General features: G+C 40.5%; 2 protein-coding genes across 6 annotated transcripts in view; both read right to left on the bottom strand.

The window, feature by feature from the left end:
* Positions 1–10240, bottom strand: part of ift140 (intraflagellar transport 140 homolog (Chlamydomonas)) — a 28510-nt gene extending 18270 nt beyond the window's left edge. Inside the window, exons 1-19 of one of the 2 annotated variants that reach the window (XM_055004336.1) lie at positions 9742–10240; positions 9040–9203; positions 8711–8932; positions 8288–8409; positions 8065–8195; positions 6380–6555; positions 5972–6063; positions 5785–5891; positions 5345–5487; positions 5020–5223; positions 4845–4917; positions 4628–4719; positions 4328–4455; positions 4094–4211; positions 3836–3957; positions 3594–3729; positions 3244–3375; positions 2993–3028; positions 2376–2602 (exon numbers count right to left, since the gene is read on the bottom strand). In XM_055004336.1, the coding sequence (XP_054860311.1) occupies positions 2376–2602; positions 2993–3028; positions 3244–3375; positions 3594–3729; positions 3836–3957; positions 4094–4211; positions 4328–4455; positions 4628–4719; positions 4845–4917; positions 5020–5223; positions 5345–5487; positions 5785–5891; positions 5972–6063; positions 6380–6555; positions 8065–8195; positions 8288–8409; positions 8711–8932; positions 9040–9186 (2408 nt within the window). In that variant the 5' untranslated portion in view covers positions 9187–9203; positions 9742–10240. The remainder of the gene's footprint in view (positions 1–2375; positions 2603–2992; positions 3029–3243; positions 3376–3593; positions 3730–3835; positions 3958–4093; positions 4212–4327; positions 4456–4627; positions 4720–4844; positions 4918–5019; positions 5224–5344; positions 5488–5784; positions 5892–5971; positions 6064–6379; positions 6556–8064; positions 8196–8287; positions 8410–8710; positions 8933–9039; positions 9204–9741) is intronic. The other variant, XM_023291751.3, reaches the window with a different exon arrangement.
* Positions 10241–10929: 689 nt separating this feature from the next.
* Positions 10930–18257, bottom strand: telo2 (TEL2, telomere maintenance 2, homolog (S. cerevisiae)). Of its 4 annotated transcripts, none has more exons than XM_023291749.3 (21): positions 18235–18257; positions 17501–17875; positions 17146–17423; positions 16980–17048; positions 16275–16422; positions 16065–16167; positions 15905–15973; positions 15659–15800; positions 15018–15154; positions 14814–14899; positions 14125–14238; positions 13952–14040; positions 13746–13837; positions 13531–13647; positions 13353–13424; positions 13092–13262; positions 12912–13003; positions 12711–12810; positions 12433–12497; positions 12003–12118; positions 10930–11453 (listed from the first exon to the last, which is right to left on the bottom strand). In XM_023291749.3, the coding sequence occupies exons 2-21, from the start codon at positions 17839–17841 to the stop codon at positions 11332–11334; spliced, it is 2523 nt and encodes an 840-aa protein (XP_023147517.2). In that variant the 5' UTR covers positions 17842–17875; positions 18235–18257; the 3' UTR covers positions 10930–11331. The 4 variants fall into 4 exon arrangements, with proteins under 4 accessions (XP_023147517.2, XP_023147516.2, XP_035813815.2 ...); XM_023291748.3 differs by lacking the exon at positions 18235–18257 and adding an exon at positions 18075–18228; XM_035957922.2 differs by lacking the exon at positions 18235–18257 and having other exon boundaries at positions 11980–12118; positions 17501–18228.
* Between the last annotated feature and the right edge of the window lie 6178 nt (positions 18258–24435).

The raw sequence follows: 24435 nt of genomic DNA, 5'->3' as shown, positions 1-24435 counted from the left end.
CATCATTAATATTATAAGTGAGACAGCACACTATAACCAATGGTTGTAACAATTATTAATTAATAACATATTGAATAAAATACCACAGAGTGTAATCAGCATATAAGTGTTAAGCCCCATATAATTGACTGTTTTTCTTGTTTTTTACATGTCCTATATATAGACTAAGGTTGTACCCTACAGCAATTGAAGCCAAAGAAACAAAAGAATATGTTCTTTTCGAATGCAACCAAATACTATCATTTAGATTAAATGGCAGTTAGGAGAATAATTTTAAATTCTGGCACTGCTATTATTATACGTTAAGCTGAGTCATACCAAAAAGTGACACACACAGTCTCAAGATATCTATATTTAGTGCAATTTAAATTCTGAATGCTGCCTCAGAAAAAGATGGTATTCATTTCTTAAAAGTATAATGGACTAACAGTGGAGAAGAACTGTAAATGTTGAATGAACATGAGCATAACCTGAGAGCACGAGGGTCAAATGTATCACAGCCAACTATGACTACAACACCATATCAGTCCCAGTCTGAACACTTCCTCGGGTGTTTAAGTTCCTGATGGAAAGGGGAGTTTTGCTTTTAAATAGCAAATGCAGTGGAAAAGATACGACAAGGCTCGCATTGATATGGGAAGATAACCCTGTAACATGTCACCTTAAAGTCAAGGACAACGTGAATGCGAGGAAGTAGCACAGTCTGGACTGAATGAGAAATTCCGACCTGTATCTGACACACTGCTTTGAGCAGCAGAGGGACTTTCATACTGAGAGTGTCTGCTTTATGTCTTTTGGTATTGTCTCAACTTGAGTCAGAACATCCAGGGGTGAGGCTGAGCAAGCCCCATTAACAAAAACCGGACACTAAAACCTCTTCTGACGACATAAGGGTTTTGTACTTCACACATACAGGTAGCTCGCCTGCAGATCTGGAACACATGTGAACTGACTCTTTCATGCATATGTGTAAGATAGGTGTATCATCTCTGTAGTGTTTCCAACACATATTTCATTATAAGACCTCAAATACATGCACTAGATGAAATAAGCCTGACCTCTGGTTCATGAGCTAAACTCAAGACTTAAATATGAGAACCTTTGTTGATTCAAAGATCTCCATCACAGACACAAGTCCCAGAAGATACAGGTTACTGCTGCAGGAAATTCATATTCCTGTGGGTGGAGATATGCGGGAATCGAACACAATACCAATCTTTAAAAAAAAAAGCGAAGCAGCAGTAAAAATAGGCATCAATGTGGAACTTAGTAAAGCTGTCATCAGGCCTATTAAACTCCTCGGAATATCCGGCCAGTGAAATATGCTGTTTTCCCATTTGTTTGTTTTTATGCTATTTTCCCATTTGCGCAATGTTTGTACGTGCGAAAGCTACAGCAGCAGCAGAATTCAGGATGAGTGCCCCGAATCACGTATTCATCTACAGATAACATCACATCATTGCTGAAATCCCATATACAGCTCACACACACACCTACAGGAACAGACACACACATCCTTTTAGTGACCTGATTTAATGTTTGCAAGAATGGAAAGGGTACTGCTTTTGGACCAAACTGGCAGGGGGACCTCATGTGTGACTCAGAATGTGTTTAGAAAAGTACATCCCTTCAGAACACACCCACACACTAACAGAAACAGTCACATATATACACACATTGAAGAGTTCCTTCCCTCAGCACAGGACACAAGAAAACTCCTTAATCATGTCCTGTGTTGTAAAATCTGTTTAATGTAGTTACATAAACAGATAAAAAAAATCTGGCTTTGGTGGATCTTACTTGGTCTCAGTATCATGGTGTGATGCATTTAGAAGCAATGTGCTGAGTTTAAAACTACGTGTTATTTACCAATGCATATACAGGATCTTAAATTCACTAGCCTTTCCAAAAGTTATTGGTGTGAATGCTCTGATTGCTTGTAGGCATTTTTTTTTTCCCAAAAATACCAAAATAGGTAGGGTTGAGTGCTTTGATGAGACTTCAATGAGCACATCGGGGTTAAGGTTACAGAACTATTGTGGTGGTTTGACCTTAACAATCAAAGGCGCTGAGTGAAAAGAGGAGCAAAGACAAGCAAACAGCAACAATACCACATTTTCTATTTGGTGTAGCTTTCCCACTGCAAACTATTGTGGAGCATTCTGAGAAGAGTCAAGGCTGTGGTAACAATGCTGTCCCTATGTGATTTGCGATTCCTTTGAACTAAAGCCTCTGTGGAAAAGACTAGTGGGAGTGTGATGACAGTGATCAAACATGCGGATGTGTCCCTAGTGAGTATACCCGGCTGTATGTCTCCTCTTTATACAAACACCACTGAGTAGGCACATGATGATGTACACGTACTGCCGTCCTACCTCTTGATGAGCTTGATGGACTTGAAGGCTTCATCCATGTCACCAATAGTCAGGTAGAAGCTGAAGTTGAGCATTGCATCGCGTGTTGCCTTCTCACAGTTCTCCAGTCCCACAAAGTCTCTGAGAGGTCGCCTGGACACCATATGGGGGAACTGGGCAGTCGCTCCTTTTGATGTCTGTGAAGGTGGTGGTGAAACCTCTGCTAACCCCGGATCCTTCTCACCTGGCTGAGGAATGTAGGTAAGAAGATACAGTGTTAAATCAGTAACCATGTCAGACAGTAAGTGAGGTATTTTGTGAGATAGGGTCATAATAATAAAACAAATGTAAAAGCCAAAATCCACAGGAGAACATAGATTTGGGGGGAATGGGTAGGAGACAGAGCAAACCTAACAACAAAGCAACACAAAAATCTATTCCTCAAAACGAGTATGTTAGGAACTGGACACACATTAGTACGCTTGACTTATTTCATGGATGCATTGTGCTGCTGTTGTTGGACAGTCAATATTTTCAGTTTCGCTTAAATGCAGCACAAGGCCAACAAAGGCTGTCACAATCACAACCACTGGAAGGTGGGAGTCAGGAACACTGAAGGTTTCTGAATAGATACTTACTTCTGGCTGAAAGACACCACCCCTCCGAAATAATAGCTGGGGTGTGTTAGACCAAGCAGAGTTTTACATAAGAACAATGACGTGTGGAAACAAAGAATACAACATATGTGGAAATAGAAAAACATCTCAAGATCTTAAAACACCCAAACTACAACTTTCAAGAGAGAAATGCAACATTTGTATAAGAAGCACCTCCCTCCCACACCTGAAAAGACAACACACAAGCAGAATGGAGTGTTCTGTGGCCTCACCTTGCAGCTAAAACAATAGTAGGGCACATCGAGAGCGAGGAGGGCTTGCAGGCCTGGAGGTTTGGGGAAACAGTCTTGGAGGAGGAGCCCGTGCTCCTGCGTACAGAAGAGTGTCACCACTGACACATCAACCTAAACAGACAGAAGACATCACACAATCAAAGTAACTTAATTAATTTAATTATATCTATTAACATAATTTAATAGGTAATACATATATGCCTTTAAGTGTCTGTTACTTTAACATTTGGAGTCCTGGTAGAAGTCAAAGCTACCAGGAGATTTAGCAGCAGGATTTGATTAAAAAACAACTGTACAAAAATATCTCAGTGTTAAAGAGGAGTCTTTACCCGATCCATGAAGCGAGTTGAAGAGGATTCAGAGCTGATTGGCACCGTCTCACAAACAAAAAGACGAGGTTCGCTCTCATCCCAGAAGTGAGATACAGGACAGCGACCAATGAGCTCTGTTCCCTGAAACTGATGTCTGAAGAACAGAACAGATATATGTAGTATGTGAGAAAAAAATAATGATGAAGACAGCGTTAAAGCAGCTACTGCAGTTAAGACTGACATAAACCTGTTAAACTTACTTTTCACTTTCTTCTGGCTGAGAGATACCACTGGATGGTCTGCCAGTGAAGAAGTCAAAATGTGTCACAGTGTCCATCTCAACGTCATAAAAGTACACTTTGTGATCAGGTCGCCCATTAACCTGAGAAGAAAGCGTTAAAGCGATAAATATCATCACTTATACGTAAAGACATTACATTTACAGTAAATGACAGCAATATACAATGTGACTGAAGATTTCAAACAGGAAAATGAGACTGAAAGCTGTTGGTTTTCACCTGAGAGATTAACATGCTGACTTGGCTGCCATTGGCGTTACATTTGACAGACCTCAGGGCTCCCAGATTGGCAATCTGGTCAGCCAGGCTCTTAGCACTGCAGTAAGCTTTGGCATCTCTACAAGGATACAGAAAATGCCAACAAAGAGGCATTTATGATACATGAAATATCACTAGCATGCTTTTTACAGTTTGGTTAAATTAGGGGAAGTGATAACATCATAAATTCCATACCTTCTGGAGAGGTCGAACACTCTGATATGTGCTGTGTCTGTGCCTACCACCAGGTAAGACTGGCACACACTGAGCAGCACAGGGTTTCCCTCTGCCTTGGAAAAGGTCAGAAGTTGCTTCACTGTACCCTGTGTGAGGAAAGAAGAGAAAGAAATGATTTAATGAAGCCAAATACTACTTCCATGTGTGTTTATAGTCTTAATATCAATATCGAATCACCTTTAAAATTTTGAAAAAGCACTGTCAAACATTTGAACATTTCTGTGTTTATGTGAATATTGAATAGTGGGGAAAAAAGACCTGTGGTGTGCGGATTTGAACTCTGTTTGGTTCCACAGTGTAGAGGTTCTCTCCATGTACAGCTACCACATGGGAATCACATGGAAATGATCCTGGGAAATCCAAAGACAGAGAAAGTGAGTGAAAGTAGAATGAAAGTAAGTAAACAATGCAGAGCAGTACCATAGCTGTCATACACTGTTTGGACAGTTCAGTGAGTTTTTGGTGAGTATCGTACCTGTAATGCGTAGAATTGTCCCTGAAAGTTCGTACACAATGACCTGTTTGCCGTTCCACACCGTCACTGAGTCCTGTTGGCATGACAAAACGTATAATGTTACCATGACACTGATTTAAATATCTATTTGTCTACACAGGCATTATTTTGTAGAGGCCTTCGTTTCTACTCTTACCTTAGTAACACACACTCCCTTGATGTGTATTTCAGACTGCAGAGCAAGGTGCAGTCCTGTGCTGAACTGGGTGATGCTGAGCTGCACTGGGGTAAGCTGCACTGCTGCCACCTGCTGGCTGAAGTGGGCTGACATCACATGCTCACACAGAATCAGCACTGTGTTGGAATTGTTCGCTGCCAGCAGATTCAGACTGGAGCCCCACTGAATTGAAAAGATCTGGCTTAACTTTTCTAGACAGGATATATTTTCACTCAAGAATATCATTATATATATGCGTTATGTGACTGATATTCTTTTATACCAGCTGCAGTCAAGACAGTACCTGCAGCTGAGTGACATTTCCCTCTATTTCAGTGGGTGTTTGTAGCTTCCACTCAGCCTTGTTGTCACCTCTGCTGCTGCCTGGCTGCACCACCATTCTCCACATTGCTATGCGCCCATGGGTGGTACCAGCTGCTAGGATTTCTGTGAAGGATATATAAATGCCATTAGTTTTTTTTTTTTTTTTTGTTTGTTTTTTTAAGTCTGCATACCCCAATAACACCATGGTAATCAAGGACAAAGTGCCTAATCAGGCTTAAGGTATAAGGTGAAAGATGAAATGAAGCATCTTAGAACTAAAGAACCAAAAGAATGTGAAGAAAACATAGTACTTTATACAAATAAGGATAAGTGTGAAAAGTCAAGTTAAGTCAGGTTGCTGACTGTCACCCATGTTGTATTTTAAAATTTTGTACAGTGTGACAAAAACACTTCAGTTACCTTTTCCTGCACAGTATGAAATGCAGTTGATCATCTCTCCCCTCTCAAACCCGAGAGTCTCATCAAGAGACAAAACATAGTTGTCATCTCTCTCCAGGTCCCACAACCTAAAAAATTCACGAGGCAGATTATTACTTGAGTTTCAAACAGGCATGTATGTGTATGCAAACAGCGCATGTATAGACACCTGGCGATGTGTTCTCCTGTCGCTGTGATGAGGAGGCTATTCTCTGTCCAGACAATGTCCACGTTCTGCCCAGACTTACTGCTCAATTTAACCTGTCAGTAAAAACATGTTCACAACTTAAGCTGTGTATTAGCTCAGGCTGGTCTTTAGACGCGACAATAAATAAAACAGACAAAAATATGAATATATATATACTATAAATTGAAGTATTTATGACATTGAGAATTGCATCAATGTTGATTTTATTAGTAAATATCTGTGAAATTAACACAATCACATTAATGTTTTGTAGCATACAACACTCATGCAAATCCCTTTTTCAGATCGCATTGTTAAACAAGACTATCCACATTACCAAATACAATTACCTGATTAGAAAGACTCTGTTTTGTGAGAATTTTAGTGTACCTTCATAAACTCTGTGGCTCCACCATCAGGTCCTAGAGTGTACTGTGACAGCATGAGGGTCTCTGTGATGACTGCAAGGGCCTCTCTCTTCTCAATATAGAAGAGTTTCTTGATGGAGCCCTCCACACTGAGAAGTGTGCTTGTCTTACAGTGTTCACCCACGCAATGCACTTTGCCTATATACACAATTTAAAAAAAACAGGGGTGAAGATTACATATGTGGAATATCTTGCGCCTCAGAGCACAAAATGTTAATGTTTTGTAGAGATTCGATTGGATTTTAGATCAATAGCAATGCTTCACCCACTGAAATAGTTATTTTCTTTCTCCTTTCTAGAGCCTCATACAGACTTACTGCTTCACAGAGACAAATAATATTTTACATGATTTTCCATCACATCTGTCAGACTCTGTAGATTATTATTGGAAATGCTCCTGTAGCACTTGTAATGGAAATATGCTACCATTAGGTGGGCTAAGGGCTAGGCTATGGAAAAGGTTCGGCTCTGGGAGCTGTGAAAATTAATGAACACAAGACACAGAAATTATGTTATTGGTAATGTATTAAAAATAATCAACAGAAATTCTTGAATATATCAAGGTAGAACAATGATCAAAATAATAAATTAAAACAACAGAAAATCAGAATCAGAAAAAAAAAAAATCAAACATTCACCTGTAATTAAGGCAATTCAATCATAGTACAGCAGCTTCACTTTAAACAGTGTAAAGTGACTATGTGCTATGTTTAATTCAATAATGCAATGACAGTTCCTAATTCAGGTGAGTGTAGTTCCACTGTTGCCAATGGTGCTAATCAAAGTAATTCATCCATGAACAAGTCCATGAACAAATCCTAACAAGTCCAGATAAGTCCAAACGGGTCTAAACAAGGTGAAACAAATCCAAACAGGGTGAAACAATCTAAACAAGTCCTACTACACCATTAGGGAAGGGATGAAGCTGTGAGGCTTGAGGCCTGCCAATGAGTGAGGTGGGTGAATGTGTGAATCTTTTCAGACTGTTCCAGTTCTTTCGAGGGTAGCTTGCCATCAATTCAAATCATCCATTGAAGCCTAACCAATGTTCAGCAAAATGTTTGGTTTATGTTGGTGGCATCCAGAAGTCCAAGAGCATGGTTGTGGAGTCGAAGGCTTTCTTTGATGCTACGATTTCCAAGATTCCAGGCTTGTGAAAAGTGAATGGGTTTCCAGAGATGAGTGGTGTGGTGCGATCCTGCAGTTCAAGTGACTGTGTGTGACTGAGTGAATCTAGATGTGCTTCAAACAAAGGAACGGGGTGGATTCCAGGTGGGAGAGAGGCTGCCGGTGATTGGCTCAGGTGTTGTGAGTGACAGTGAATGGGTCCAATACTGTGGAAGTGACTCATTGTGACTGATTGCAGTGGTCTGTTCATGTTGGGATTCTTGATGGCCAACAATGAATTATTGCAGAGTGAACTATTGCAGAGTGAACTATTGCAGAGTGAGTGCTACACTCCCAATATATTTTTGCAATTGTTCAACAATTGAGCAGAGCTCAATGAACAAATAACCATCATTGCAAGACATGTAGACAAGCCAAAGAACAATGTTTATATGCTGAGTTCTGACATTGTGGGGAACTGTCGGCCACAGACTGTGATAAAAAACAATAAAGTAATGAGATACTTGGACAGACACTTACCATCTGCGGTGCTAACATAGAACGCAAGTCCCTCCTGTGGGCCCATCTTCAGAGGGGCTCCCTTCCAGCTGAACATGTCCAGAGCACTTTCATCTCCACTCACTGATGCTCGAGCTAGCATTGCTACATCACTGTAGAAAGAGTTGGGTCCTATTATCAGCAGCATGGCACTCAGTGTAATTCTGCTACTTAAGACTCCTAGGAAGAATATCCAACTACTTACTCCCCAGGTGAGGCAGGTTTGAAGATACAGCAAGTTAGAGGTTTGTTATAGTCATGCTTTACTAGATGGTTTCCTTGAAGTCTCCCTCTGGCATCTACCTTCCATACTGCCAGAGTTCCAGTCTGTCAGCAAATAATCACACAATTTTTATGCAGTACAAAAAAAAGTTTAAGCAATTTCCAGATTGCATTTTGGTAAATTAGTGCTGTGATTCATGCCTAGATGAATCCACAAAATTTATGCCAAAGTTGCAATGCTGGTAATCCAGCCTTTGACAACTACTCCAAGAAAAAAATGTTTATCATGTATGAAAACCTGGTTCATCAGCATATACAATAATAATGAACATATTAGTCATTACATGATGTGTACACACAGTGAGCACCATTGTTCCTATGTGGACAGTTATTACAAAACACTCACCAGATCACCAGTGACCAAGCGGCTACCCGAGCTACTCCACTCCAGCAGTGTGATGCAAGATGTATGTATGCTGGGTAGGACCGTTTGATCTCCAGAGGGGTGTGTTAGCAGCACCACCTCACCATTCTCCCAGCCAACTGCTAATACAGGTTTTGTGGGATGCCAGCACAGCACTATGGGCAGGTGAGGACGTTCTACATGGCAGCTTTCCACATGCTCTCCCTGTACATGAACACAAATGATTTTAAGTATGCAAGAGTTGACAAGTATTGTGTGATTGCCGATATTCACATACAGTGACTGTTGCATCCTCAAAGCCCAGTGTTTACCTGCTGCAGGTAGAGGTCAACATTGCCTCCAGTGGCAGGGCTGCTTGATGCCACGGCCAGCACAGGAAGAGCCGAGTGCCAGGTCAAGTGACAGGGCACACCACTGTTTTCAGGGGCTTCAATACGGTGGTCAAAATACACCGCCATGTCCCCAGTATATCTCCCTAAATAGGAAGAAACAAACATGAGATGGGAGCTATGTAAAGTCTCCTGGATTATACGTCCTTATTGACTGATGCATTCTTCTAGTTCACGTTTTCTGTTTGTTGTACAGCTTCATGTCACTGTGCCAGCTGCTTAGCTGTTGGGCTAATTTGTGTTGTAACAGATCGCTAATCACAGTTAACTCTGAAATGCACCCTCGAACAGCATCCAGTGATTGAGGTTTTTATTTTACCTTGCATGTAGTTCACTTAGTTCGCTTGTTTACTATTGGATACAAATAAGTCACGTGGAGTTAAACGAAGCTATGAATTCTCTATAATAGTTCACATTTAGCTAGCATTCACGATAGTAGCGCTATGTGACAAACGACTAACCTAAGTTAGCTTTAACTAGCGGCTAGCATTAGCTAAGCTAGATGAGCTAGCCAAAGTTAGCATTTGTGGCTGGCCCGCGCTAACGTAAAACGAAGCAAACCAATATGTTAAGTTATCGGAGACCCATCTCAGTGTCGCTTTCTTGAACTTAATGTCAACTTACTTGTTAAAACCAGAAAGAGCTAAAGACATCGACCGTGACTTCTAGCGTTGTCTTGTAGCTGCCGTGTGTGCACAGAGCGTCTATCACAGTTGCCCCTGACAACCTCTCAGTCTGGACAGGAGGCGGAGCTACGGAAAAGAACGAAGAACCCCGAGTTGCTGTCGAAGATGGTTGTATTATTTTTGGTTAAATGTACACTTTTTGTTTTTGAAAAATCTTACTGTTATTTATCTTCTGTCCTTGTTTTTTTATTGTTTCGCCTGTCAAACAGACACCAGCGTATCCCTGTATTCTCTGGCTATCATTGTTTACCGTATACAATTTTGGTAAATATCATTAAAAAGTATTTTAATGTCTTTTAGATTACATAGTTAGTTCTACAAGCACATTTACTATAGATATTGATTTTTATACAAAGGGATTTATGATGCAAAAAAGAAAGTGTTCTGACTGAATATGAATTTACAACGGATAAAATTTTTTAATGTAAAATATGCAGTACACACTATTGTGTTTGATGTAATTATTGAGCAAACAAAAAATTTAATATTGATCTGATTAAAAATTTCAATTGTTTGACAGCACTAGGAAAGACATCTATAAATGAATATGGATATATATATATATATATATATATATATATATATATAGTTTAATAACTGCTATTTTTGGCTATTTGATTACAATTTTATTCTTATGCTTTTTTCATTTTTAAATATTTACTGTTTTTTTTTCTATATGTAGCAACAAGAAGGTCCTGCCTTATTCTTTCAGACTGATATTCAGCTAGGAGTGTTAGTAAAACCTAGCCCAAGAAGTCATAAAAAAATAATGTATGAATCATAAAATAGCTGTCCATTCAACAATGTAAAACTTAGTACTTATTCAACCAAACTCATCAAGGCTGCTACGAACAAACCACCCTGTACTTCATAATTGTTTCATAACAGGCAGATCAACATGTTCCACTGACCGTGACAGCAGGAAGCAGTAGTAGTAGTAGTACTTCCATTATATGTGAGAATGCACGTGAATATTCACAGGATGTCCTTTGCAAACAAACAAGCAGAGTACAGACAGAATGTCCTGGACAGGAAAGATGGTGAAAAGGATATCCTTATAACATACCTTCTTTCTTCTTTCTTTCTTTTTTTTTTTTTTTTTTTTTACAAAAATGGCAGCCTGCTCTTCATTCTACTACAATTTTATTTGGTCCATAAATTAAACACCTGACATTCATGTAAACAATGCAGTGTATTATAAGGTGTATATGCGCAAAGCCTTTCTTAAATGTGTGCGAAGACGTGTGCCCATCTTTTCCTCTAGTTTGCTGTATGTTCCAGGAAATGAAGTAAAATTTGCAGCACCTGCAGTAAGCAGCTCTGAAGCTCGAAGGACATCCGTCACTGGATCACTGGGATCATCCATTTGCGTGAGGCTGACCCCTTTGTGCCAGCAAATATCCGGAACATCATTTCCACCAACCCCAGTCTCTATGAGGACCAGTGGGTAGGTGGAAGTGCAATAATCTCTCTTCACACGTGTTTATTCTCACGTACAGACTTTCATTATTCCCTGCTGATGCTGTGATCATGACTCCAGACTGAGCGTTTGTGGATCTTGTAGCTGCTTTTTCACACTTCTATCCAGCAGCACCAAACTCTGCACAGCCAGATTCCGGCAATCTGCATCAGGGTCACCTTCAGCCACATCTGTGGATTGTAACAAAACAAAAAGATTATTAGCAGCTTTCAGAGCAAATAAAATACATTTACATTTAAACCTTAAGGCCTGAATTCTCTCTGTTCAATTTAGTCTGGAAAAAAGAAAGTACATTTATTGCACTGTGTCGTTCATCTCCTTGTCACTCCAATGTAAAACTAATTTTATCTTCATAGGGATAAAAAAAAAAATGCAGCTGTTCATCAGCCAATTACGTCACAGAATGCCATGTAGTACAGGACATCCTGGCTCCTCATCTACTTCCCAGAAATGATCCCTCTAGCTGTGCATGTGTGTGCTGTGTGTGTTTGTTCATGCAAAAATGTGTGTAAGTGAAGGGATGCTGCTGACAGAATTACACAATGCAGGTGCAGTTTTGGGCCAAAGTGCATCTGTTTTAGGGTTGACCTATTTTTATCTGTTAATAGACGGAGAGATTTTACTGGTATTTATCGATAATATCTGACACTTTCTATGTTTATGTTCACTGAGGAGGAACCACAACATCGTCATTACCAGCAATGCTTCTTTTTATTCACCTGCCAGCCAAGCTCTGGTCTCAAACAGCTGATCACTGAGGTCCACCAGTAGGTTTTGACTGGGCATACTCAGAAACACAGAGCAGACGGCGAAGAGGACGCCTCGTCTCACCATCCTGGAAGAAAGAGAATTCAAATTAGAGCTCAGGCTGAAGAAACATCATGTCTAGACCTGATAGTTTGTAAGGTTTCTTGCCATTTTTTTTTTTTTTTTGGACGATGCAAACTTTAGAGTAGCCAAGTGGCAGAACATGTTTTAAGGAAAGGGCCCTTGTCAAACAGTTACTTAGCTAATACTGATAATAAAAAGCTTGGTTAGCAGCAAGAAAACTGCACTACAATATTGTTAACAGCTACAAATATTGCCCTCATATTTACACTCATTTCTTCAGTTTAAAGTGAGACAAACACAAATATGCAGTGTACATACTGGTCAACATGGTATCGCACCGCCCACACAAAGTCCAGCAAAGCACAGCCCATCTGTGCAGCTATCTGAAAACAAATACGTAGAGTCAGTTTAGCATCATGTATGTGTGTGCATATACATAAAAACTACAGAAGCTAAACTAAATGGGTCTAGTTGAGTAAAATTGGGAGCAAATCTCTGTTACCACTTAGCCATCAATGACTATTTATAAATATATATATATATGACATCCACACACACACATATATATATATATTTATATAAATAGGTTAAACTACCGGTGCATTGACTGCCAGATGCATAAAGAGGCCCAAAGTGTGGATCAACCTGCCCAGTACCAGGTGATCACTGCCCAGGAGGTCGAAGGTCACCTGAGGCCTAGCAGAAAGATGATATAGTTTGAAAATGTTCTGCTGTACACGTCATCATACAAATTCTGACTGCTGCGTTTTAAAATGTGCATAAAATAGCATACTTACTTGTCATAATTCCTGAGCAAAGGAAAAAAGAAGTGTCCAGCAACAGGGGCGTAACGGTTTGGGGTCGCCTTAGCTGGAGGTTTCGTGGCACCCTGTAACAAGACAGCAAATTACTAAAGAGGTCCAGAGCTCAGGTTTCACTCTATTTCTAGATAAATAAGTCTTTCTGCTTTTAAGTACCTTACTGAAGTGTTTTGTCTTGCTTTGAATTCGCTTTTCTACCACTTGTTGCCAGTGAACAGGGTTGTCACCTGGGTATGTATTCAGCTCAGAGGTAGCAGCAGGGCCAATGGATGGATCTCTCTTGTCAGTGATTGGCTTTGAGAGCTCCTGAGCTGCTATGGTAAGGACCTACAGCGCCAAAACAAAACTAGCCTTTCAATTACATGGTGTGTGGCAACAATCAAAGACGACATTATAAATGAAGCCTGTGTTTCTCACCTCCAGGATATCAAGCCGCTGACGAAGACTGTAGTTTAAGGAGTAAAACTCTGTGGTCAAATACTGAGTTACCTGTCAAAGGCCACGAAGACACAGTTTGATTTAGAAAAAGCTAAAATATGAGTATGCAGGTATGTTGTAAAGAACACAACAGTGTTGAAAGTGAAGGAAAACATACAGGAATACAGTCTGTGACAGTGAGAGCCACCATAGTTGCCTGTCTGAGACCCAGGAAGCCAATAATGTTGTATTTATCCTCCATATGAAGAAGCACTTTGGACATCTGGACGCTGATCTGAAAATGTAAATAATTCAAAATCATGAATAGTTAGCTGGCAGAAAAAAAATCCCTGTCCTTTAGGTCATGTTGTGGTTTTGCTCTTCCCATCGTACCTCTCTGGCTGCAAAGGCGTTCCTCCGCACTAAACTTTCAGCAACTCTCAAACTGAGCTCCACACGCACTCCGTCCTCGGAGGATCTTAAAACTGTGATGGTTGACACGTGAGAAAACATTGGAGTTGAGACAAGACTCACAAACTTCAAAGCATCTACATTATCTGATCATTTAAGACAGAGAGAACAGATCTGTGGAGTCATACTTTCCAGACAGTCTCGTAGGTAGCGAGGTGGAGAAGCCTGACTCATCTCCTGATCTCCAGACATGTCGTACGGAGTGAGCTCATCATCGCTGGATTGACAACAACCATGATACGTTTTTAGAAATAATTCACAAAACAGGCCTCACTGACTGCATGACGGAGCGAATACTCACCTATCAAGGTCTGAGTCTGCATCGGTTTTTGATGACTGAGGTGCTGATTTATTTTGTGATGATGTATTCTCAGTGGATGGCATTGTTTCATTGGTCTCTTGAAGAGAGTTGGCCCTGCAGATGACAGACTGCATTTAATAAAATCATGTTTTTTTCAGATGTAAAGTGAATTAGTTTTTTGGGATTTGGCCAGTTGCTCAACAAAGTCATTAATTATTGAGAATAGAGAAGCTAAGAGAATCTACACTGGGTAGGATAGCAACACTATAAAGGAGCATTTCACTTAAAAAATGATTGGTGGTTCTTCTCAGTGAGACTCAATTTTACATTAAAATATAACCTATAATCAACGCGATGTAGAAACGTATTATTCAGGTGAGCAATCTGAAACAATGGGATTTTTAGCTGTAACAGTACATTTGTCTACGGCTGATGGAAACAGGGATCGTAATGGATGAAAATTAAGAACCGTGTCTTAAAATGTCCACATTTGTTGCACATCAGTTAATATCCAGAAAAATTTATTACTGATACAGATTCTCATTTTCGAAATTTGGAATTAAGGCTTCAAGAATCCAAAATGTGGCTGTACAGCATTATAGTACATCATGTGATCGGCAGCATTAAAGAGACTGGACCTCATGTTTGTGTCACTGAACAGGTTATTTTGACCAGTGAGTTGAACGTACCTGTTTACAGGCTCAGGCTCTGCTTCATCACAAGTGATGGGAGTCATGAGAGAAAGCAGCTCACGGGTTTCTTCATCCTGATCGTACTACAAAACAGCATAACACAAAATGTCTCACAGTTACACTTCAGTCAATCCATGAATCAAATGTTTTGAAGCCAAATTGTTCAATCATTCTACTTGCTCAATGACACACTGACTGTACCTCAAATTTGAGTTGGGTTCCGCTTCCATCCATGCGGGAGCTCAGGCACTCTCCCACCACCATCCCCATATGTCTGATACGCACCACGCTGCTGTCGAGGTGACTCTGCATGCCACCCAGCATACAATGAAGTAGCTCTAAGAATGACACACAGGAGAATTGAAAGCAATCATCTACAGCATGTTAAATTATGTGAACACTGTGTTACTTCAGGTTTAGATATTGACCTCTTATTATAAGTTAGATATCAGCAGCACCTTTTTTTAGTTGAAAAATAGTTAACATGTTTTCTAATGTTTGATTTGCACAAAAACAGCAGAAATTTGAACATCTACAAACCTATGACAAGTGTTCAAACTCCAGAATTCAATGAAGATGACGTAAAAGCTTCAGTTATGACATATCGGACAATGTGGATAATATGGATAACATAATGGACCTTAAGGTGATCGTATTTTGCTCTTGGAAGTCTTTTGTTATTTCCACATCCTTACAAACCCATATAATACCAGAATGTAATTTCACTTTCCTTGCAGACAAAGCTTTTAAAGGCAAAATCATGTTTCTTAAGAATTATAGTCAACAGTCCATGCTGTAGCTGTTGATTTATTGGGTGAGTTGTTGTATGAACTTTATTGTACCTGAACGTAGCTCCTGTAGCTCAGAGTCTTTCAGCAGACTCACACTCAGCAGTAAAGTCTTGCTGACATACAACTGCTGCTCTAGAGGTGTGTGTTTCACTGCACTGGGGTTAGCCCAGGCCTGGCATATAGACCGTAACACCTGAAAGCACACACACAAACATCCCTGTCAAAATCATACACTTATGTAACATAATATTATACTGTATACATTATATAGGGCCGCTAAACTTCTCAGGCACCCACCTGGACAAGAAATGGTCTTCGATCTTTGTCTGCTGCGAGGTAACCCAGAACAATTCTCAAGACCCGAGTCTGGAAAAAATAGTGCGAGTTAAAACACATTCTTCATATAATGTTTGCAACACATATAATTTACTGCCTGGTTGGTAGGTTAATGCATTACCTCGTACTTGTATTGCAGCAACAGCAGTTTATGAGTGATGACAAATTGAGCCTTTTTATTTGTCAACACTAGATTCCCAATGATCCTCCCCAAAGCATCCGGCCTGGAAAAACAGACGAGAGGCTGGAGTCAATAAATGCAGACAGAAAACAGAAAGCTACTTCAGTGCATATGACTATTGAAGCTTGACTGAACCTGCAGCCTCCTCACCCACTGACAGCCTGCACCAGCCCAGTGAGAACGCTCTCCATCCATCGCTGTGGAACGTTCTCCATCAGCTTCCAGCAAACCCTCTGCCAAACCATGTCTGAGCGTGTGCAGACGGACAACTGAGGAGCCACCACGGCCAGGACCAAACCTGTAGGCAGACAAGAGTACCAGGGAGATGAAAATCGACTCTATGGCTCACCATGTGTCCTTCAGTAAAGAACCAGGAGTTTATGATTTCCTGTAGTTACTGACCAAAAAGCAACCATAACTGATTTGTAGTTCTACTGTAGCGGCTGTGTATACTTAGATTCACATGACTTAATCTTTGACACAAGTATATGCTACAGGCAGGGAAAGTTTGGTATGATCAAACATTTCTAGATTTACAACTAGGGGTCAGCTAATACGTGTATTTCCGGGACAATACAGACACTGATTATTTGGAATCAGGAGGCCAATAACTGGTGCGTGGAACCGAAAAACGTCAACAGCCATTCAAAATTCATTGCTTCCTTATTATGAGCTATAATTATGCTAATAAGTGCAAAGTCAAAGCTTGACCACAGCAATTTAAAAATAAAATTCCACTTATTAAGTAAATATTCAATTCCCAGCCATCAAGAGACCTGCATGAATGTGGAGAGACTATACAAGTAGGCACTAAATAGACACCAAATAATTACAACTCTCCCAAAATAAACTCACCGCTGTGTCCCTGGATGCACACTTTCCCAAGTGTTTGAGCCACAAAAGTCAACGAACAGTCTGTGCCATCTACAAACACAAGATACACACAATCATACAGAATAAGAAACAGCAAATAGTCGTACATTTTACTGCATTCGTTGCTGCTTCATAGATGTTTAATAACCTCTGAGCGCCTGGCAGGTTCGCTCAAGGGCAGTGAGCATTTCTGTGGCCAGCAGTGGGTAGTACTGCTGAGGGAGAAAAACAGGCCTGTTGTTGAGATGTAACTTGTTGGCGGTGAGATCCGGCAGGGCACTGATCCGTCCAAGCAGAGTCTCTCTGAGCTGTGGAGAGTCAGAGGGAGTTGCCTGCAGACAGTAGGACCACAGCAGCTCCGCCAGACAATGATTCTGAAGGAACTTCTCGGTGATGCTGACTAGGTGGTCCAGATTTGTGCTGGGTCTGAGGTGAAAATAACAGCATGATGAGTAAATGGACGAAAAGATAAACAGGTCTCTCATTTTCTATCCACCACCCACCTCAGCTCTCCTATCCCATCCATCAGCACCAGCAGCGCCTGATCTGGAGGGCCTCTGAGGAACAGACTGTCCCATAGCTCTGAGCGCTGAGCTGCTGTGAAGCTGTGCAGCCAGTCTGCCTGGAGGTTGCTCACAAGGAGCTGAAGAGTTCGAGTGTAGTGAGCTCTCCTGAACTCTGCCTGCTGGGCTGCGGTGGTGGTGCCTTCAGGTCCTCCATCCAGGTGGGAGAGGAGTGTTTTTAAAGCGCTGATAATGTCTGTACTGTCCGTGGACGTGGTGAGGGTCCGGAAACACTGGCTCACAGTTAGGCGGACCTCAGCGTTTGTCGAAACTTGCTCCATTTGTGAACATGTAAACAGGAGCTAGCATCACCTCCTGCATGAAAAAAAATATACATAAACTGCAGTATGACTTCTAACTATGCACTCAAACGAATAAACACACTGTTCACAACACGGCATGTGGGTTATGTCAACAATATTAATAAAAAAGCAGATATTAGCACTTATGTTACAAAGAATTACGTTTCTAAGCGAATTAGCTTAACTGTTAGCTTGCAAAATGTGATACGCACCGTAACAGTTTTATTCATTAAACAACAAAAATATATCTAGCCCTTCCGGATATGGTTTATAGTTACGGTGATATTAAAATCTTTATTTTCGAAGCTAAATTTGCAGCTTTTAGAAATATTTCGCGTTTTGACACGGACGTCATGCCGAGGAACCGCTCACCGCTTAAGGTGTTCCATCAAAATACGGCCGTAGTGAGCAACACGGACAACATTTGTTCCGCGCATAGTTTGTCCGGTGTGGCATTCAAGAAACCTACGGTTTTTGTAACGCTTCGAAATAATCAGTAAATCACGTTAGGTATCGATTAATACGTCAAATAATGACAACAAGCAACCTAATAAATTAAAACTATGTAAGTCCAGTGAAAACCGTGACTTAATATCGGATTGTTTGCATAAATTTAGAAAAAGAGAGAGAGAGAGAGAGTACCTGGGATCTTTCAGGGTGAGAGTTCAAGGTGAGTTGAAGCTATTTATAATGCAGAGAAAAATAACCAGCTTGTGCCAGATTATGCAAGGGAAGTGTGGGACTACAAGTATTTAAAAAAAGAGCTGTTTTGGTCTTTGCTGTGGACATCTCTGACATTCACATGTTCATAAGCCCATTTCCAAATACTTTAATAAAATTCCAGAAAGACATTTCTCCGTTGTTTGTTGACAGATTTCAACAACATGCTTTTAAAGACAAAATTTCTCTTATCAGTTGCTCATACAGCCAACACTGATATGTAGAACACATATACAGTAAATGGTCAGTATTTATATATATTTGATATTTCCCTACGTGTCTCTGTGTTATCAGTCATTCTGTATAAATGTTAATCACAGCACGAGGCAGAGACACAATGAGCTACAAGTTTCATTGCACTGAAAACTTGCTAATTTGCTGCATATGACAATAAAGCACTTAAAGTGGTGATCTTATGGAGTATGATGCATTGGTGTAGATGAACTATAAAGTTAAAGTAAGCCCAGCAGTAAAATACAACAAATGCAGGTGAAATATTCATTCAAAAACAGCAGATATAACAGTAGGCATCAGTTTTCTTCACAAAAATTACTTTTGCTTTAGATGCTTTAAGTAAATTTGGCAGATAATACCTATATACATTTACTTAAGTTAACTTCTGAATGGAGGACTTTTACTTAGAGTACATTCACAGAGTGGTGTTAGACTGAAGAATAAGATCAGAATACTTCTTCCACCACTGGAGGAAACATATAAAACATGTTTACAACCAGCAGGTGGTGCTGATAGGTCAGAGACACAGTATTCCAGGGGTGTCAAACACGCAGCCAAGCTCCAATCTGGCCCACAGGACGACTTTGATAAGTGTAATAATTACAGAGAAGACATTAACTGCAATTTTTATATTTGTAAAACTTTAAATTTAAAATAATTTTGAGACCTTAACAGGTTGTTTTGATCATAAACTAAAATACTATATTGCTGTTTTGTCATTTTGTGTCTCATTTTTGTAATATTTAGGGTCCGAGCACCGAATGGTGCGAAGACCCTATTGGAATGCAAGGAATTATTTATTATTAGGGTCCGAGCACCGACTGGTGCGAAGACCCTATTGGAATGCAAGGAATTATTTATTATTATTATTATTATTATTATTATTATTATTATTATTATTATTATTATTATTATTATTATTATTATTCTTTTCCGGACTTTTGAATTGCCTTTTTGGCGGCCTTATCATACCCCAAAACGCATCAAACGTGGCATGCTCATCAGGCCTCGCGAAAAATTTGATATTTTATGGGAGTTGCGCATGTGTGTGGCAAAATGGCTCCATAGCGCCCCCTGGAAAATTGAAAATTTGGTCATTAGGCCAACTTGCACGATGTTTCATGTACAGCTACAAAATTTTGTATGCATATTCAGCACATCAGGAAACCCAAAAAAGTCAATCATGACCACGCCCTAACACCAACAGGAAGTCGGCCATCTTGAATTAGCTGTAAATTTTTCAAAATTAATAACTCATCGGGGATAAGTCCGACAGACGTCAAATTTGGCCAATATATGCAAACACGCGACCTGATGAAAAATTATCAAAATGTTCATTTCATTTCAAAGGGCGTGGCCATGGCGACTCCCAAAAAAATGGATCCTTCGCCATGAAACAGGAAGTGGTGTCTAACTCAGCTGTACATGGTCCAATCTGCCTGAAATTTGACATGTGTGATCAATGTCCAGCCCTGACAATATCCATGTGGTTATATTCATTCACAGTCATAGCGCCACCTTGTGGTAGCAGGAAATTGACATTTTTCACACTTTGATGTACTATTCTTAGCACGTTGATCAGATTCACCTCAAATGTGGTAACATAAGCCTGAACACATTGATGATGATTCCCAAAGAAAATGGTGACTCGTCGTCAAGGGGCGTGTCTGTGGCATTGCGGCGAATTTCGATTTCTCGCCATAAAAATTGAATTATTAATATCTCAGCTGGAAATGATCCAATCCGGACCAAACTTGGACACCAGTCCGGTTTTGAACACATCCACATTCATAAATTTAGAAATACTCATAGCGCCACCTATTGGCAACAGGAAGAAATTGTCATATTTGCACGTGCCATTGCCTGATACTTTGTCATATGATTCTGAAAATTGGTCAGGTGAGTGACCACACATTGACGATGGCACAGTGTGAAGATTTTGACGATTCATAAAACGCTGTTGCCGTGGCAACGTATCGTTGCCGGAATAAACAAAGTACTTTTTGACAGGTTAAAAATGCTCAAATGCTCGCCAAAATTGCCACACACATCTGGACCGGCAACCCATTTCAGATTTTAGGGAAACTGCACATGTGTTTGGCAAAATGGCTCCATAGCGCCACCTGGAAAATTTCAAACATTTACTACGGCCAGTACGTGTCACCTAGAATTATGAAACTTGGTAGGCATATGTAACTCGTCAAGACACACCAAAATGTAATTGACAGCCATGCCCAAAACCCAACAGGAAGTCGGCCATTTTGAATTATATGTCATATGTTTTGACGATTTTGGGTCATTTTTGTACATTTTCAAAAGCTATAAACTCACATAGGGTAACACCGAGAGAGCTGAAATTCGGCCAGGATGTAGTCCAGGCATGGGTGATCAAAAGTTATCAAAATGCTCACCTTAAGTCTGAGGGCGTGGCCATGGCGGCCTCGTGAATTTTGATGCTTCGCCATGAAACATCAACTGCTGTGTAACTGCCCTAAACATGCTCCAATCTGCCTCAAACTTTACAGGTGTGATCAGAGTCCAGTCCTGATCACATCCATAGGCCGACATAAACTCTCGGTCGCAGCGCCACCTGGTGGTTGGAAGGAAATGCTCTATAACTAGCCTGTACATGGTCCGATCTGCCTGAAATTTTACGTGTGATCAGAGTCTGACCCTGATCACATCCATAGGCCAATATACACTCTCGGTCGCAGCGCCACCTGGTGGATGGACAGGAAAAGCTCTAGAAGTAGCCTGAATATGCTCCAATCTGCCTGAAATTTTGCACGTGTGATCAGAGTCCAGCCCTCATCGCATCCATAGGCCGACATGCACTCTCGGTCGCAGCGCCACCTGGTGGATGTGCGTGGATTCGCCGACCAGCAAGGATGCGAGGACCCGTCCAACGCTGCTTGCAGCTTTAGTTTACTTTTTGATCGCAACAACTTGTCAAGATATGGAAATGATTTTAATTTGATATTCATTTCCACGTGTAGTAATCCTGACACCACAGCATACAAACTAAACAGGAACTATTAAGGAAGAAGTTTCGGTTATCTCCCTGCCTTGTAAATGGAGAAAATTTATTTTTAAAAAATGCATAAAAGTTTTCTTGGTGCATGAACTGAGGCTGCTGACTGACCTTATATTGCACAATGTTCAATGTCTTTAAATATTTTCACAGTAAGGATTCATCTGTCGATCTATCTATACCTGAAACCTGATCCTCTGTATATAGTCTTCTACATGTTTGTTGTTGTTTTTTTTTAAGAATAAAGTCATCTGTATATAATGCTATGGGCAATTTTTGCACCGTTTTTTTCTTATTTATTCTTGCACTGCCTTTATACTCTTATACTTTCTCCTTTCCTAAGGAAGAAGTTTCGGTTATTTCCCCAGTTATGTTTGAAATGTAACATTACTTCTTCAGCTCAGTGCATCAGTGATCATATTGGTTTAGTGGTTGGAAGTCAATAAAACATTAGCGTCAGTCAAATTGAATGCGTCAGTGGATGGAAGTGGTGGTTGCCTTGTGCTGCTCTTCACTTCACTGCAGCTCCATGGCTCCATCTGCTGGACGGACAGAAGTGCAGCAGCTGATGGCAGCTTCTTTGACCTCACGCTGCTGTCAGACCCACAGATTAGGGTTTATTTCAGATATATATAATAGAAAATAGTAATTAAAAAATAAGCTGATGTTGTATTTTTGCAGCAGTGAGTTTTACAGGGTTAAGAGCAACCAGTCAAAGGTTATTACTGAGGATTTTAAACAAAAACATTCAGGCAAACAGTTAACATCATAGGGTGCCTGACATGTTTGTTTTTTTTCCGGGTCGATACAGATTTTTTTTGTAATCAAGGAGATCAATAACCAAGATTTGGAATCACTACACATTTGCAGAAAAAATAAAGTTTTTGAACAGCACATAAAGTTAAGTTAAAATTAAAATAATCACGAGTTGCAGCCTTTGCTTATTTATGTTTTACATGCTGAAGTTGTCCTTCAGTGTTTCACTGATCAGATTGTGCTGTGGGCAGGAACAAGATCAGAGGGAGGCAGCTGCAGCAGACCCAAAGTAGTTTCACATTCATTTATCTGATCAGATTTCAGGGGGCTTTTTTTTTTTTTTTTTTTTTTTTTTAAGAAATGGGACCAATAATTGAAAACATGCTAAATATCAGATGGGATCATTGGTGTCACAGGACATCTGCAGACACAGGTCAAAGATTACAAGGAGTTTATTTAACGAATGAAACTAAAACCAACACAGAAAGGATAACTAAACCAAGGTGAAAACAAAAAGGGGAAACCAGACTAATTGTAGGAGAAAGGTTCTGGTTTCAAAGTCTGTGGTCTGGCAGAGAGCGGAAGAATGAAGAACCGGGCCTTCGTGGATTAAGGTGATTGAGAACAGGTGAATCAACCCCCACATCTGTGAGAGAGATGGATGGATGGATGGATGGATGGATGGATGGATGGATGGATGGATGGATGGATGGATGGATGGATGGATAGATAGGTAGGGAGGTAGATGGACCATAGATAGATGGATGGATAGGTAGATCCTGCAGTGGGGAAATTTTCAGTGTGGCAGTAGCAGATAGGAAAAAAAGTTAAAAAAAAAAAAAAAGCAGCACTCAGATATAAATAGATGCTTTCTCCTTAGAGAAGAAATAGAAATGCTTGTAAAAAAAAAAAAACCCTGTGAAATTGCACATATTGACTTATTTACATTTTATTGCAGTTACTTCATGGGTGATCTGAACTACTGGGAGCAGGCTTGATTGAACACAGTCTGACTGCTGCAGGAAGGAAGGACCTCCTTCAAACATCGTGGGTGAAGCAGTCTGTCCCTGAAGGAGCTGCCGGTGATGGTCCTGTTTCCTGCAGGGGGTGGGAGATGTCCTCCATGATAGACAACAGCTTTGTCATCATCCTCCTGTCTACCACCAGCCCAGGACAGAGCTTGCTTTCTTAACCAGTTTCTTTAGTCTCTTCCTGTCTGCAGCCGTGATGCTGCTGCTCCAGCAGACCAGTCCATACAGGATGGCTGATACCACCACACAACCATAAAAGGTCCTCAGAATTGCTCCCTGCACCCCGAAGGACCTCAGTTTCCTGAGCAGGTGAAGTCTGTTCTGACCTTTCTTACACCGTGCGTTGGTGTTCTATCTCTAGACATGTTTGAATGTCTTTATCAATAAATGCTCAAACATATGTTAAGTGTCAGCTCAGCTCTTTGTTCCATACATGTAAATGTTCCTATGTGATTGGTGTCTTGCAGTCAGAGTGTAAAGAATTGAAGCTGTCAGAGGCTTTCTGTGGTGAAGAGGCTGCAGGACATCAGCTGCTCCAACAGGTGAAGCCTTTGTTCTTTGGCTTCAACCAGAAGCAGCAATAAATCAGCATGAGCTGCAGCTTATCCACCTCATAGAGTGTATAATAAAGAAACCAAGAGGTTTTAGTTGATAGCTGTCGCTAGCAGTGTGTTGTTCAGGTTGTGAGGAGAAGTAAAAAGCTTACAGCACCTGGTATTCCCAGGTAGTCTCCCATCCAAATACTAACCAGGCCCAACCCTGCTTAGCTTTGCAGATCAGATGAGATCAGGTGTATTCAGT

The sequence above is a fragment of the Amphiprion ocellaris genome, chromosome 18 (genome assembly GCF_022539595.1).
Source record: "Amphiprion ocellaris isolate individual 3 ecotype Okinawa chromosome 18, ASM2253959v1, whole genome shotgun sequence".
In the NCBI taxonomy this organism is placed as follows: Eukaryota; Metazoa; Chordata; class Actinopteri; family Pomacentridae; genus Amphiprion; species Amphiprion ocellaris.
Note: the sequence above shows the minus strand (reverse complement) of the source record. Positions and strands in the feature narration are given on the sequence as shown.

What these genes read in the sequence shown, in the direction of transcription:
- telo2 (XM_023291749.3), bottom strand. Translation starts at nt 17,841, where the DNA reads ATGGAGCAAGTTTCGACAAACGCTGAGGTCCGCCTAACTGTGAGCCAG. An exon ending in AACCTGCCAGGCGCTCAGAG is followed by an intron (nt 17,049 to 17,145) that starts GTTATTAAACAT and finishes TTGTGTTTGTAG; the next exon opens with ATGGCACAGACTGTTCGTTG. An exon ending in GAACCCAACTCAAATTTGAG is followed by an intron (nt 14,900 to 15,017) that starts GTACAGTCAGTG and finishes GCTGTTTTGTAG; the next exon opens with TACGATCAGGATGAAGAAAC.